Genomic DNA, 15,505 nt, shown 5'->3' with positions numbered 1-15,505 from the left:
CAAAATCCAAACATGCAATAAAATACTTGCAAGGATTCAAAGGAAGGAAAAAAGGAAGAAAAGCCTACTGATTAGATGAAAGCCCATGATATACCCTTTTCTATCCAAAAATGTGTATTTTCAGACTGTAAGTCCAGTTAGCAGATGCGAGAGAATATCTTCTGAATATAACAAGGAAGATGATGACGTACCAACAACATGGCTGCCATAGCAAGACTTGTGCAATGACAACACCAATTGGCATGCCAAGGTGGATGGGAGAAATTTCATGAGGGCTGACTCCTACATGAAACTACAGATGATCAACAGTTGCTGATAAAGGAAGAATCAGTCTTCCCCAGTGATGATGCCCCTGATAGGTTATCCAGTCTCAGTGGTCAGCTCAAAACACATGTACATAAGAAACACTGGATAGCCTCAGAATATTATAGTCATAATCTTTGGAAATATATATATTATTAATAATAATTATATATAATAATTAAAGAATAAGAGGCCATGAGTTTGAGAATGAGCTGAGGACAGAGAAGTTGGGAGTTTGGAAAAAGAGGTGCTGAACAGTGTAAATGTAGCCATAAAAAATTTCTCAAAAAATAAACTTTTAAAAATTAAAATAAAATTCTGAACCTTCCAAGTGTTTAATGTTTTAAGAGAATGACTATGCATGCTGAATCTATTGTTAACTTAAGATTATATAAACCTGTTTTGAGCAATTGTTATAAGTAATATGCTGATTTCATCATATAAAAAATATTTTATAAATGCTCAAATAATGTTACTCGTACTCCTATCAAAAGTGTACAATGCCGTGTCTCTGCCTTTTCTATATCTATGGAACTGTAAGTCTAGGCACCTTCCACTAACACACAATGTTACATAGATAGCCAAATTATTAAACATCTGGCTTACTAAAACATAAACCAAACTATAATATTTTTGCTGATTTTCTCTATAATTTTATAGATTGGGAATTTGGAATAATTTATATTTGTATAATTTAATGGTTATATTTAAGTAAAGTGCAAAACTTTAAAAATATGTTCTTTGCTACACAGTGGTGGTACACTCCTTTAATCCCAGTACTTGGGAGGCAGAGACAGAAGATCTCTGTGAGTTCAAGGCCAGCCTGGTCTACAGAGCAAGTTCCAGGACAGCCAGAGCTATACATAGAAACCCTGTCTCAAAATTTTTTTTTTAAAAAGGGGGTTCTTTTTGGGTCTGGGATACCTCACTCAGGATAGTGTTTTCTATTTCCATCCATTTGCATGCAAAATTCACGAAGTCATTGTTTTTTACCACTGAGTAGTACTCTAATATGTATATATTCCACACTTTCTTCATCCATTCTTCCATGGAGGGCATCTAGGTTGTTTCCAGGTTCTGGCTATTACAAATAATATTGCTATGAATATAGTTGAACAAATGCTTTTGTCATATGCTAGGGCATCTCTTGGGTATATTCCCAAGAGTGGTATTACTGGATCTTGGGGTAGGTTGCATGAAAATGAGTCTATCTGGTGCTTTAGAGATTCATCTCTAACAGTGAAAGCAAAGGTTTGTGATATGGGAGGGTCTTCTGTCTGTGTTACTTTCATTGGTTAATAAAGAAACTGCCTTTGCCTTTTGATAGGACAACAGCTTAGATAGGCAGAATAGACTGAACAGAATGCTGGGAGAAAGAAAGCAGAGTCAAGCAGTCACCATGAAGCTCCAGCCCAAGATGGATATAGGTTAGAATCTTCCTGGTAAACCACCACCCCGTGGTGCTACACACATTAATAAAAATGGGTAAATCAAGATGTGAGAGTTAGCTGGTAAAAGGCTAGAGTGGGCCAAGCAGTGTTTAAATGAATACAATTTGTGTGTTGTTATTTCAGGTGTAAAGCTAGCTGTGTGGGAGCCAGGCGGGACAAAAAGCAGGCCTGCTTGACTCCTCACTACAGGTTTGGTTTGGACGAAGAACTTTGTGTAATTTAATAGAGAATTAAGAGCAATGAAAAGGAAAAGTAATTAATGTGAACAAAGTCAAGGAAGTAAACTAAGTGAGCAGAGTGAAGGATAGGCTTTAAAAACCAAAAAGAGAGTTTTGGAAAGTGAACAGCCCAGGAACTATAAATATTACACTATGACATGGTTTTCTGGAAATTATGTACCAACTGCTATGAATTTCACACAATTCAGTTATCTGGGCTAATTTTATGTATCACTGGAATTAAAGGTTTGTGACATGAATCCTCTGAAAGTATGTAGTCTTACAAGGATTGCTGTTCTGAAAATCAGTTCTTTGATCATTTATTCCAGTTCCTTAATCTGATACCATGGAGTATAGCCTGGGCTTTAGCTTTGAGTTTTGTGTAAATTAAGAAATGTATTGTCTGACCTGGATTCTACATTCATCATGAGCATCTTGCTACAATACTGAAGCTGAATTTGACATCTCAGGGAAGAGACATTGAGAGGCAGTCAGACTTAAAGTGATTTTCTACCAAGGCATATTTGTTTTTTATTATCTGAAATGTTAGTGAGTCTGGGATAGCTTTTCATATCCCCTAGAATTTTAATAACTTTATTATTTTATCTAGTAGTTTAAAATAGAATAAAACTACTAAAATCATAAAAGTATCAATATTAGAACTTGATTTCCACCTATCTTCATATAAAAAGTATAACCTTCACCCAAAGTACTATTATTTTGAGTTTCTTGAGAAATTACCTCCCCAACCGCAAAGCCGCTGGAGCTCATGATCCACACTCTGCTCTGGCTTCCATTCCTGTAGGCCTCATAGGTATGGTTCTTGAAGATGCCAGGGTTCTAGTAAATAAGCAGGGTATAAATGTCATTCTAGTAAGTGTCTTTTGCAACTAAAGCAAAAATGAGGCACCAAGCTAAGTGTTTGAACATACCAGAATAATTACATATTTCTGTCCATTGTCATGGAGGTCCTTAACCAAATCTGTAAGATTGGAGTAAGCCTTTTCATCAATCGTGAAATCTTTCTTTTCTTCCATGTAGTCTATGTCTGAGTATTGCACATCCTGAAAGACAGCTCAGGGCAGTTAGAATCTAGGAAACAGTCACCTTGCTGATTGGAAAGTTCTTAACTCTAGTTCCTACCCACTAAAATAGAAGTTATATAGCGCCACAGTCCTGGAATTCCCCAAACTTGTCTGGCTCCTAGAAATAAATCAGCTCTCTGTGAACAATGCATCTGTTCTGACTGTAGCCCTGGGTGCCCATCCTGAAAGAATGATATCATGAAGAACCTTGAGGAACTTAAAAGAGGAAGTAGATCTTGTTTATCCTTGGAATTTGAGGACTTGGGTGCTGGCTATGTAGCACGTATTCATCAAATGTGTGTTTGAATGGGCATGTGAGGGATCTTATAACCACAAACACTTTGGCTCTCAAACATCAAGTCAAAATATAAGCTGGTATGAGGAGAAGGGGTTCTCTTACTCTGTTAAATTGGTGGAGGAATGGATAATAATGTCAGGTGACAAAGAGATATAGAGATTTAACAAACAAGATTCTCTTATTGCATTGTTTGTGTGTTCACATGTGAGGACAGGATGCTATTCTTAATGAGACTGAAATATAAAGAGATTAAAGGTCATTTCCCAATCACCTGAATGAGGAGGTAAAAGCTGACTAGGACTTGGGTGTCGGTACTTCACTCTGGATAGTCTTTCTTTTTCCAGTCTTCCATGTACTCCATGATCATACAAAAGTCTCACATGTGTTCTTAATGTGGCCTGAGGCTTGCTGCCCAATGTGCTATCATCTGCTCTGATCCCTAGTAGTTACTTAGGCCCTAGGTGCCACACACATCCACAGAGAGGGGACCGTCTAATCAGGAAAGAATTCATTTGCTTTTGTAACACCAGCAGAAGCAGAGGAGACCAGACCCCCAAAAATACTACAAGTAGAGTCGCAAGAATAATTTCTAGGTGGTGACACACGCCTTTAATCCCAGTAACCGGGAGGCCGAGGCAGGATCTCAGTGAGTTCAAGGCCAGCCTGGTCTACAAAGCGAGTTTTGGGACAGTCAGGACTGTTTCATAGAGAAACCCCATCTCAAAACAACAAGAACAAAACCAAAACAAAACCAAAATGAAATTGACCCTTCTGATTAGTAGTGCAATCCTGGAAAAGTGAAACCACACATTTCCTCACCCATAAAAAAGTGATAAATGAGAGCCAGCCACAACTGAGAAAGTTTTTCTAAAATGATACAGGAAGGCAAAATATGGGTCTATTTCTTCCTGGAACTGGGTGTTTTCAGACAGTATACACAGAGGAAGTAAAGTTAGGTCCTATCAATTTTCCCTCAGTACCAAAGAACCTGGTGTGAATATTTCTCCTAAGAAATTTGGTTTCTGTGTCTGCCCTCTTGGATTCTGTGAGATCAGACCAAACTCATTCTCACCCATACAGTTTTCCAGCAAATGCTAACCACATAGACATAGTCTCAACTGAAGTTCCAAAGCCTGAAGAATTTGTCCTTAGGGAATTCTTTTGACAGCTTCATTGACCATGTGAGTGAAGAGTTTATCAGTGATTAGACACTTGGAGTTATCTTTTGATTTGCTGGAGAACTTTGAACATCATAAATACTGTGCAACTAGGGAGCTCCAGAGTTAATCTGGAAGGAGTTTTGCAAGGTTGCTGTGGAATAAGTTTACTGTAAATCATTATTATCATCTTCAGCTCTTGCTGACCTCATCACTATGTGTTGATTTCACTCATAAAATTGCAGCTCAGTTTGACGGTGTTCACACTCAGGGCTAAATGCTTTATGCAAGATATTTTCTCAGCCCCAGAGTAAGTGTAAAATTTTTACTTTTTAAAAACAGAAACCACAATATCCACCTGTTAATTAACTAACCCAACATGTCAGTCATGGAGATATGAAAAGATAAGTCTAAAATTCAAGTCCTTTGGCTCCATATACGCTGCCCTTGCATGGGCATATGAACAATTCAGTATTAATTTCTCTGACTGTTTGTGCCTCTATTGATCTATCATTCTGATTTTCCTTCTTAATTGCAATCTTAATTGAATAGAATGCAAGGAAAAAGGAAGAAATGAAATTGTATCTAAACCATGATAAGAAAAACCTCTACTTACAAAAGGGATGTCGGCTTTACGGTTTCGTTCTATAACCTCTCTCAACCCCTCAGTGCCACCATAATCCCTGCGGCTGAGCTGGAAACCAAGGCTCCAGTAGGAAGGCAAGAATGGCCGTCCAACAACCTGGGAAAAGAAGTGAAAAAGTATCTGAGAATTTATAACAAACACTAACGAACATGATAGCATCAAGTTCATCTGAATCATTTATTCCTTTTTGCTTTCTGTAAAGTCCTCAGATCTAAAATTGTCAGAAACAAAAGGAATCTCCTGCTACAAAATTCCAAAGCTCAAGTCTTTTGTCACTTAAAATAACTAAATATGTCCCAACAGCAGCAGCTGCAGAAACGAATATAGGATTTTCAGAATATATTGGATTAATAATGTCATCCTATGGCAGTATGTCTCTATCTGTGGGTCAAGATTCTTTTGAGGGTCACATATCAGATACCTGGAATATCAGATATTTACATTACAATTCATAACAGCAACAAAATTACAGTAATGAAGTAGCAATGATATAATTTTATGGTTGGGGTCACCACAAAATGAGGAACTAGATTGAAGGGCTGCAGCACTAGTCAGGCTGCCAAAGGAGGAAAGGAAATAGGTTTCGAGATGTAGCTCAGTTGGTAGAGTGTTTACCTAGCGGGCAAGAAAACGTTGGCTGAATTCCAACAGTAAAATTAAAAACTCAAGGAAATGGGAAAGTGGTCATGGTTGTATCTGGTCTGAAGGTAGTGTCTTTATTTCTTTGCTTTTTGCTATGATAAAATACCCCAGTCAAAGCACCTAAGGGGAAAAGGGTTTATTCTGGCTCAAGTTACAGTCCATCATGGCACGGTAGTCAAAGCAGCAGAAGGTTGAAGCTGCTGATCATACTGCATCTAGGGGAGAGAGAGTGAGAGGAGGCAGGGAGGGAGAGAGAGCAAAGAACGCTTTCTGATGCTTTCCTTGCTCCCTCCATCCTGCCTAAGAAATAGTCTCACCTGTAGGTCTTGGTATATAATTAATGTAATAAAGCGAGTTCTTCTCAGGCACTCTCGCTGGCCCATCTTCTAGATAATTCTAGGTTCTTTCAACTTGACCATTAACACTAATCCTCATAGCTGGTTCTTTGTTTTGTTGTTGAGCTGTGCTGAGAATAGCGACCAGAAAAGTCTCATATAAGGCAGATATGCCCTCTACCCCTGAGCTGTAACTCTGGCCCTGAAAAGCAGTAATACTCACCAATAATCTATCAATGTTTGCAGTATAATACGGTCCCCCATAGGCACTGAGAATATGACAACACACAGCAAGAAGCATTTCTGCTTTCATGGAGCTTGACTGGCATACAGGTAACTCACGCAAGTACAGAGGGTGGTGTGTGGCAACGGCGAAAGAGTAAAATCTTGTGGATCAAGGGTATGATGGGTGAAAAAATACTATGTGCTTGAAGTATTCAAAATTTCTGAGTACCTCAACATTCTAAAACAACTAGAACCCTGTTCCACATTATTCTAAGAGTCCCTGCCCTCTAATCAGAGGTTTTTCTCTCATTTCATATCATTCTTTCTTTCTTATTTATTTATTTGCTGATTGAATGTTCATTGTGGATTTGTGATCTCAGGTCTTTGGAATGCTTGATTATACCCAGAGGAACAATGGCATATGGTAAATGGACATGTCTAACAAACAGAATTAAGCGCTCTTTTGCATTTCTCAAGGCTTTCTGGGTGGTGCCTTCAATGACGCAGAAAACGTCCAACCAGTTTATTAGAGTGAAGAAAAAAATTATGGGATACTTGTAACCTCAGAATTTATATCCATACTATCTACTAATAAAACTTCAAATTTCATCTTGTTAACTCAAACAAATAAATGAAAAATAGCAACAGCCCCACAGTAGGCTGTGAAATTTTGTTTTGTTTCATGTTGATTATAAGAAAAAGGAGCAAATTTGATTGTATCTGGCAGCATTAGAATAAATTTCTATGTTATTAAAAATGGTTTACTCCTATACCTCCAGGTATTCTTGAACTACTTGCTCTGGTGTGTTTCCCAGGAAGATGTAAAAGTCAAGAATGCCCCCGGTTGTGCGGTACGTGATGGCAGGAGCAGGCTGAAGAGTGACCTCTGGAAGGGTTGAAATGAATGATTAGAATCTTCTGAAGGAACGCATCTCTCAGAAGCCTGAATAGCTGGATTGTCCCAAATTATGCTCAATTTTCAAAGGAAAATGAATCACTAGACTCGTTTTATCTGAACTTCGTTAATTTGAACAAGATACCCACCAAAGTGAAATTTTGTTTTGTTTCATGTTGATTATAAGAAAAAGGAGCAAATTTGATTGTATCTGGCAGCATTAGAATAAATTTCTATGTTATTAAAAATGATTTACTCCAAAGGAAAAATATTTTGGAAACTTACTAGGTGAGTTTGATATATTTCTCTATATAGATATAACTCATATATAGTCATATATATGACAGCTCTGTTTTTTAGATCAGTGAGGCTTCTTGCCAAATCACTAGTTAGAAGCTGACGGAAGATGACTGCTGAGTGAGGCTATGGGACACAATGCGCAAACGCAGACCGCTGCCGACAGGCAGACAGCCTGAAACACACGTGAGTCTGCAGGTATCTTTGGAGTGTGTACAGCAGTGGATCCTATTATCCCACAATGTTAGGAGAAACATTCCGTAAATGGAAGCCCCTGAAGGAGGTTTCAGCCAAGTGTCCCTAGCCTGAGCTGGTCTTCTGAACAGGCTAAAGGTTGTCATGTCTCGTTTCAGCAGAAGCACCTACGTGCAACACATGACTGTTACCCGAGGTTCTCACAATAAACATAATTCTTAGAACTAAGAACAGCAACCCTAAATCTATCCAGAAATAGATATATAAAAAGATGCTTCTTACCCATGGCATTGCTGTTCAAAAGGAAAACCCCCAAAGAAGCCCCACTGGTATCTTCAAGGCACAAGAAGAATGTGTGTGCTCCATACAGATTAGCCATGCCCTGTCAACAGGAAGGAAAAACAGAAGTAACATGATTATGTGTGTAAAATATTTATCCTGAAAGTTATGGTGGACCACACCTTTAATTCCAATATTTAGGAAGCAGAGGCAAGAGAATAACTACTTTTAAAACAGCCTGTGCTACATAAGGAGGTCCATGCCAGCTCGATCAACATAACAAGACTCTGTCTGTAATAAATAAATAAATAAACAAATAAATAAATAAGATTCATGGAACCAAAATTTCATGTTTATGCTTGCTCAGCATTTAATCAAGTGTTGTACCAAAATGATAGTATAAATGGAGAAACACAATATTGTATATTATTTAATTGAATACTATTCAAAAAAGATATATTGCAATAATATAGCTCAAAATGTTATATGAAATGAAAGAAACAGACAATAATGCTGTCTTTAAAACATGCTGACATGCAATACAAGAGCAGAAAGAAACTTTCCATCTACAGACTCCACTGATAATGGTACCCAACTGATATTCTTGTCTAAATACTTAATTATTTTTTTTTTTTTTTATTTTTTTAAACTTATTTATTTATTAAGGATTTCTGCCTCCTCCCCGCCACCGCCTCCCATTTCCCTCCCCCTCCCCCGATCAAGTCCCTCTCCCTCATCAGCTTGAAGAGCAATCAGGGTTTCCTGACCTGTGGGAAGTCCAAGGACCGCCCACCTCCATCCAGGTTTAGTAAGTTGAGCATCCAAACTGCCTAGGCTCCCCCAAAGCCAGTATGTGCAGTAGGATCAAAAACCCATTGCCATTGTTCTTGAGTTCTCAGTAGTCCTCATTGTCTGCTATTAAAGCAAAAAAGCATCACTTTTGCTAAAGTATTTTCCTCTCTTCTTTTGATAATACATGAAAAATTAGTCCCTTTCATGATTTTTATTTTGAGACAGGGACATAATAAGTAGCCCAGATTGGTCTTGAACTTACTCTGTAGGTCAGGGTGACCTTTAAGCTGCAATCCTCTTACTTCAGCCTCTTGAATAACTGTGATTATGTGCTTGCACCAAGAAGTCTGGCTGTTTTTTAATACTATCTTATTTACCTTACACAATTACTAAACCTTATTTTCAAAAAAAGTTTTTTTTTTAATTTCTGTATTTCTAATTTAAAAGTCTATTAAACCCAATAACAAGCTTTCCCCAAAACAATTTTATGCAAATTTGGCAAAGTAAGACCTAGTTGTATTTTTGTCAGCTAATTTTGGGAGCAAAGGGTAGGTATTACTGATTGTGAGCCATAAACTGGGGTGAGGGTGGGTATAACCTCACCTCTGTGGGAGTGGCATCTCTGGTGAAGATGGGCCAGGTGTTCCAGCTCATATTGTGGAGATATTGCTGATGGACATGTTCCCCCAGCCCATACACGTTGGAGCTGGGCAGTCGGAAAGACAGCTGCAGGTACTGCTGGGCAAACTGAAGGGGCCCAATGCCTGTGTCCAACCTGGGCAATGGGAAGAGGATAAGAGTCATAGAAGCACTCTGGCTCTGCAGAAAGCTGCGTCTGCCTGTCCACAAGCATTCAGAGATGAGTGACCTCAGAATTTAGCACCACTTTTCACGCTGCCTCCAGTGCTGTTCTCATGATATCATCAACTCTTTGAAGTTAGGGGCGCATCATCGGATGGGACTTCATGGTCACAGGTTTATGACCAGAGGAAGAACAGAAGTGCAACTTTGCAACTCCAGGTGCTATTGTGGATGCTCAGTATTGCTAGCACAGGTCACTCTGGAAAAGCAGTGAAGCATACTGCCCTGTAGCACACTAGGACCAGATTTGGGTGCAGGGGTTTTTTTTTGACATTCATATAATATAAAATATTATTTATGTTCCAAAACCACAGAGAAACCCTGTCTCGAAAAACAAAAAAAAAATACAAAAAAAATATTATTTATGCTTTATACCATGAAATTTATTATATAAGCTCAAATTGGTTTTAGGTGCTTAATGCTAAGATTCAAAGGTAATGATACTGTGAAATGGTAGAAAGGAAAGTTTGTGTACAAGTGTGAATAACTCAAACAATAAAATTCCCTAGTCCATATTACATGAGAACCATAAGCATGCATGTATACATATTTACTATAAACGTACATATGAAACTTAGTAAGTGGTTTCAACTCATTTCCATGTCCTACTCATCTTGCTGTGTATGTCAGAGTGAGCTACATGGGGATTCTGTATTCAAAGATGGACAAAGAGTGTGGAGAAACTCACAAGACTTTTCTGTTACTCTTTCGTATTATTCGGATGCCGAAGGGCATTTTGATGACCTCTACAGAGTAGCTCAAAGTAGATGCATCAGCAGTCCCATTCATGAGGTTGATGTTTTCATGAGGGACTTCATAGCGTAACTCATTGGAATCAGTGATCTGAGAAAAGAAAAATAGAAAACAGGAATGCTGCTTTTGAAGCAGTGACCCATGAGAATGTTTCCAAATCTTGGTCGTGTAGATTTTGATCATCCAGTGCGTCCTGTAGAGATGCCTGCCCATCTCCTCCAGCGATGTCTACAGAAAGGAGCCCTCTGTCCATTCACCCTCGCTTACTCCAGAGAGGAAAAGGGTAAGGCATCACTGTCTCCAGAGTTGTATCCAGTGGGTAACATCCTCACTGACCTTAAAATGAAAACGGTTGGCTGCCTGATATTCAGCTGTGAAGAGGGCATCAATGATATCATTTCCAAAATGAGATGGCGTTGACAACTTTTTCAACTGAGCAGTCAACCCTAAGGCGAATAAATGAGAACAAGAGACTGTGTTAGCTTTCTAGTGTTAGCAGTGTTAGCAGCTACCTTGGCTGGACCACAAACACTGACTTCCTAGGACTAGATTCAGGCAGTGCTCACCTGTGCTTGTATTTGTACGGACATTGGTGACTTCATAACCCCAGTTCTTAGGGAAGAAGCATGCAGGGGCTTTGGTATCTGCTACTGGCTTCCAGCAGCATTTATACTGCCATCTGCAGACATCCTAAAAAAATAGAAAAGAACTGCCATTACATAAAATACAGGAAGGGAAGTATTACTCACCTACTAATTTACAACCCATGTTATTCCAGGGAAAATTGGAGATAGGTCGTAATCAAACTCACCCATGTACTCATCCTCAGTTTGTCCATCCAGTTAACTAGCCATCCAACACACGTTCTACATTTACCAGATAAAAAGTGGTAACACGGATAAGTAAGACCTAGCTTGTGTTTCACTAAACTGGCTGCTTAGTTGTATATAAAGACAATTAAAATAAGAAGAATGGCAGGATGAGTTGGGAATGGCAGGATGAGTTGGGAATGGCAGGATGAGTTGGGTGTTCCAGTAGAGTATCTCCCAAAGTGAGGGAAACACACACCAACCATTTCTCCCAAGCTAGAGTCTAGGTGGATGAGAAGACATGCTAGGTATGCAAGAGGTAAATCTGTTCTTAAAGCACCAGGATGAGATAGACAGGAAGCAATGACATGGCAAGATCAAGAGAAGGGCACACATTAAGCTGTTACCTTGATTCTAGGGAAGGAATTTGGAAGAAGAAGATTAGGAATGGGACTCTCCAGTTTTGTTCTGTACACTTGTCTGACTCTCGTTAAAAGAATGCATGTGGCATAGGTTCTATTATGAAGATTAAGGGGATGTCATCCTATTGCTTGTTTCCGAATACTACTGACAAGAGTTTTAGATGCCAATAGATGTAACTGCTCTGAAAAGCCAGAATGACTTTTATGATTATCATCTAAATATTTATAGAGAAAATATTAGCATTTGTAACTATACTGTCTTTTAAAATATGCATATATTTTCCCAGATTAAACAGTCCTTGCCTTGTTCTTTCCATATAACAAACACCTGCAGATTAAAAGAAAAGGACTTTGGGTGTCCCAGCTGCCTCTGAGGCAGACACTCAGAACATCTGCCACCTCTGAAACTGAGGTCCACGAAGCCCCAAAGGTCAGTTTCACTGCTGTAAACTATGTCAAAGTCTACAGACCTCTAAGGAACAATCACTCTCCAGATAATCATAGTCTTTGTGTGTGCAATCTGTTCTAAGTGTTTCTTTCAGTCCCATATACCAAAGGTCAAAGCCTGGAGACAAATAATTACCAGTACTCCAAACTCTCTATCTCCCTTCCATACATTGCTTCCCCATACTTGCTCCCTTGTTTTCCATCTCAGTTCTCAGCACACCAGACAGCCCTCTTACACTCACGTCTGTGCTCTCGGTGTGGACTCACAACAAGTCTCCTTGTTTCCCAGACCCCATAACCCTAAACTGTGTCCCTAAGTCATCTCCCAGATAGATTATGTGCCACTTGCCAACCAGATAAAAATAGCAAAATAATTTAAGAGCAGACAGCCGATGAGAAAATCACCTGGAAATCAGCTAGCTCACCTCTCTGTGATATGAGCATTGTGGCAACTGAGTTTCTGGCAGGTGCTTAAATTCTATTAGCAATGTATACAACTTGTTCCAAAATTAGGAAATCTCATTTCCATATTTACCATTTTACCACACTATTTCATATGCTTAGATAAAAATTGGACTCTATGTAGTTTATGTTTCTAAAAGCTACTGTGGTTGAATTATTGACTTTAAAGAAAGATCTCAAAACTTACTGAATTTTCAGAGATGAGAAAAAACTTAACATTCTTTGTGTGTACATGAGATGAAAAAGAAGTGATATACACATATATATATAAAATGTTAGAAAAAACTTAAAATTATCTTTATTTTGAAAGAGCATTATCATATTACATAACTTCAACAAGGTCTACATAAAATAGAGAAGAACTGAAAAGTAAATTTAAGAAAATTTCTGGTTGTAAAATCACTATTCAAAAATCAGCTTCCAATCTATACTAATAATAAACTGAAACTTATAATTTAAAAATATTTAGATGGAATAAAGCATTAAATAATTTTTAAAAATTAAAGCAATGTATATAATGCATACATTGAAGGTAATGTCTTTGAGGACTCACGAGATCTATCCCAGTCCTATTGTAGCTAAGGCCATATGAAAGGACCAAAGAGTCATTTAAAAATCAGATACCGGAAGCCAGTCCACACTTACAAACTGTCATCTTTCGGGGAAGGCACCACAACAATTCAGAAATAAACAGCCTTATCTCACACTTGACAGTGGCTTCAATCGGCAGTGGCCACTGAAGATTCAGGGTGGAGCCCAGTGGAACTCCACGGGAGTGAGAGGTCAACATTTTACAGTGCTGGAACAGAGGCTGCAGACCAGCACCAGGGAGCAGACTAGATCTGACTGAGGGTCATTTCCACGGCCATGCAGAGAATTCTATAATCCACACAGGGGTGAGAAACTGCCTAGGACCCAGGGTAAGGTTTACAGGTCACATCTCGGAGCAAGCTACAAACCCAGGCAGGAGGCCCGAGTTGACCTGGACAATTCTTTCCACTGTCAAAGGAAAACTCTGGCCCTAAATACCAGTTCCACAGAAGAAAATGACACTTCAATCCTACTATAACTTAGTCCTTCCTGGACACTGTTAATTCTTCCACTGAAAGAAGAAGGGGCTTCAAATTTAAGAAAAAAAATGTTCAATGATAGGGTTTCTGACCATCATCACTTATGTGAATATTTCTGGAAGAACTGCAAAGTGCAATGGAGATTATGAATGAATGATAACAAATATTAAAACATAGTAGAAGCATCAGCTATTATTCAGGATGTAACCACAATTAATACCTCAAGTTAAAAATTAGAAAATTTTTTTTGAGAAATGGTAGTAAGTTTAACCTAATCAACAATTATACAAAATGATGATAATTTAAATTAAAGGTAATAATATAAAACAATCATTAGTAAGAAGAACATCATTATGATCAAAATAAACATCAGCTAGAAAAACAATGAATTCTATTTGCAATAAAAACCAAAGCTGCGGCTGGATAATGGTGACGCACACCTTTAATTCCCACATTCAGAAGGCAAAGGCAGATGGAAGCCTGTGAGTTCAACACCAGGCTGGTCTACAGAGTTACAAGCCAGTCAGAGCTAACCAGAGAAACCCTGTCTTAAAAAACAGAAACAAAAACAAAATCCCTGAAGCTATGAAATACCCAGAAAGAACTTCCCAATAAAACGCATATTAAGGACCACATACACACACACACACACACACACACACACACACACACACACACACACACACACACAAGTATGGTCTCCTTTACTCCCTACTTGGGAGGAAGAGGCAGGCAGATCTCTGGGTTTGAGTCCATCCTGGTCTGCATAGTGAGTTCCAAGACAGCCAGAGCTATATAGTGATCAACTCTGTTTTGAAAAACCATAGATTAGATAGATAGATAGATAGATAGATAGATAGATAGATAGATAGATAGATAGATAGATAGAAAATAAAAGAGAGACTGTCCATCTCTTTTTAGTGAGAAGATATACTATGATACTAATTCTTGGAAAACTAAAATTTAATTAACAATCCTAATCTCTACTTAAATATAACACTATTAGATATCAAATGTAGAATACGGGGTACAGAAATGAAATCTAAATAAACACCACTATTATGGGTTAGGTCACACAGTCACAAGAAGACAGTGTTCAAATATTTGCTGTTCTCATGGACATCAGCCAGGAGTGAAATCTGTTTCTTCACACATGTCCATTGGGATCTCTGTTGCCAGGAAGACCCTTGTTACAATCAGTGACAATAATTCAAGTGCCTTAGTCAACCACACTTTCTTGCTGGCCCACTTCTAGAAGAACGGTAGGCTACCCCACAAATGTTTAACCTCTCCAAGGTCAATCCCCACCTAGAAGTGGCTCCAGCCATTGGTATCCTGCTTTTACTTTGGCCTTTGGAACTTGTCTGCGCCTGTACCTCATTTTCCAGCCTATTTCCTGTACTTCCTTAGTGCAGCTGTTTATTTATCTTCAAGACAAGATGTTGTAGAACCATCAGACACCCCACCATTTCTCCCTTCGCAATTAACAGACCCTGTAGGACTCCATGACTGACCTCTGTCACCACCTCGCCGGGTGCACAGTCTATTCTTTCTGACTCAGCAATGTTTGGACAATCAGGAATAAATGAACCTGTAAAGAAAGTAGAGACCAAAGTTAATACTTATGTGTAATCACATGTACAGATTCTAGGTCTATTTTCCAATCAAATCACTGGTAGCTGATACCAGTATTTATACATGATGTTCACTTCAAATATTAAATTGCTTCTTTATTTAAATTAGTTGATTGTTTAGGATATCAAAATATAGACTCACTGACCTTTATTTGTGGCTAGAAACCAATTATGAGTGAGTACATCCCATGTTCATCTTTTTGGGTCTGGGTTACCTCACTCAGGATAG

General features: G+C 38.5%; 1 protein-coding gene across 1 annotated transcript in view; it reads right to left on the bottom strand.

Moving 5' to 3' along the window:
• The window catches only part of Mgam2 (maltase-glucoamylase 2 (putative)), a 75,444-nt gene that overhangs the window by 54,815 nt on the left and 5,124 nt on the right, over positions 1-15,505 (bottom strand). The window contains exons 3-12 of the mRNA XM_013353236.1: positions 15,157-15,233; positions 10,999-11,122; positions 10,769-10,878; positions 10,368-10,522; positions 9,422-9,593; positions 8,030-8,129; positions 7,134-7,246; positions 5,129-5,254; positions 2,905-3,036; positions 2,714-2,812 (exon numbers count right to left, since the gene is read on the bottom strand). Coding sequence (XP_013208690.1) covers positions 2,714-2,812; positions 2,905-3,036; positions 5,129-5,254; positions 7,134-7,246; positions 8,030-8,129; positions 9,422-9,593; positions 10,368-10,522; positions 10,769-10,878; positions 10,999-11,122; positions 15,157-15,233 — 1,208 coding nt within the window. The remainder of the gene's footprint in view (positions 1-2,713; positions 2,813-2,904; positions 3,037-5,128; positions 5,255-7,133; positions 7,247-8,029; positions 8,130-9,421; positions 9,594-10,367; positions 10,523-10,768; positions 10,879-10,998; positions 11,123-15,156; positions 15,234-15,505) is intronic.

Source organism: Microtus ochrogaster, unplaced genomic scaffold, assembly GCF_000317375.1.
Source record: "Microtus ochrogaster isolate Prairie Vole_2 unplaced genomic scaffold, MicOch1.0 UNK4, whole genome shotgun sequence".
Lineage (NCBI taxonomy): Eukaryota > Metazoa > Chordata > Mammalia > Rodentia > Cricetidae > Microtus > Microtus ochrogaster.
The sequence above is the reverse complement of the archived record's forward strand: the minus strand, read 5'-3'. Positions and strand labels throughout refer to the sequence as shown.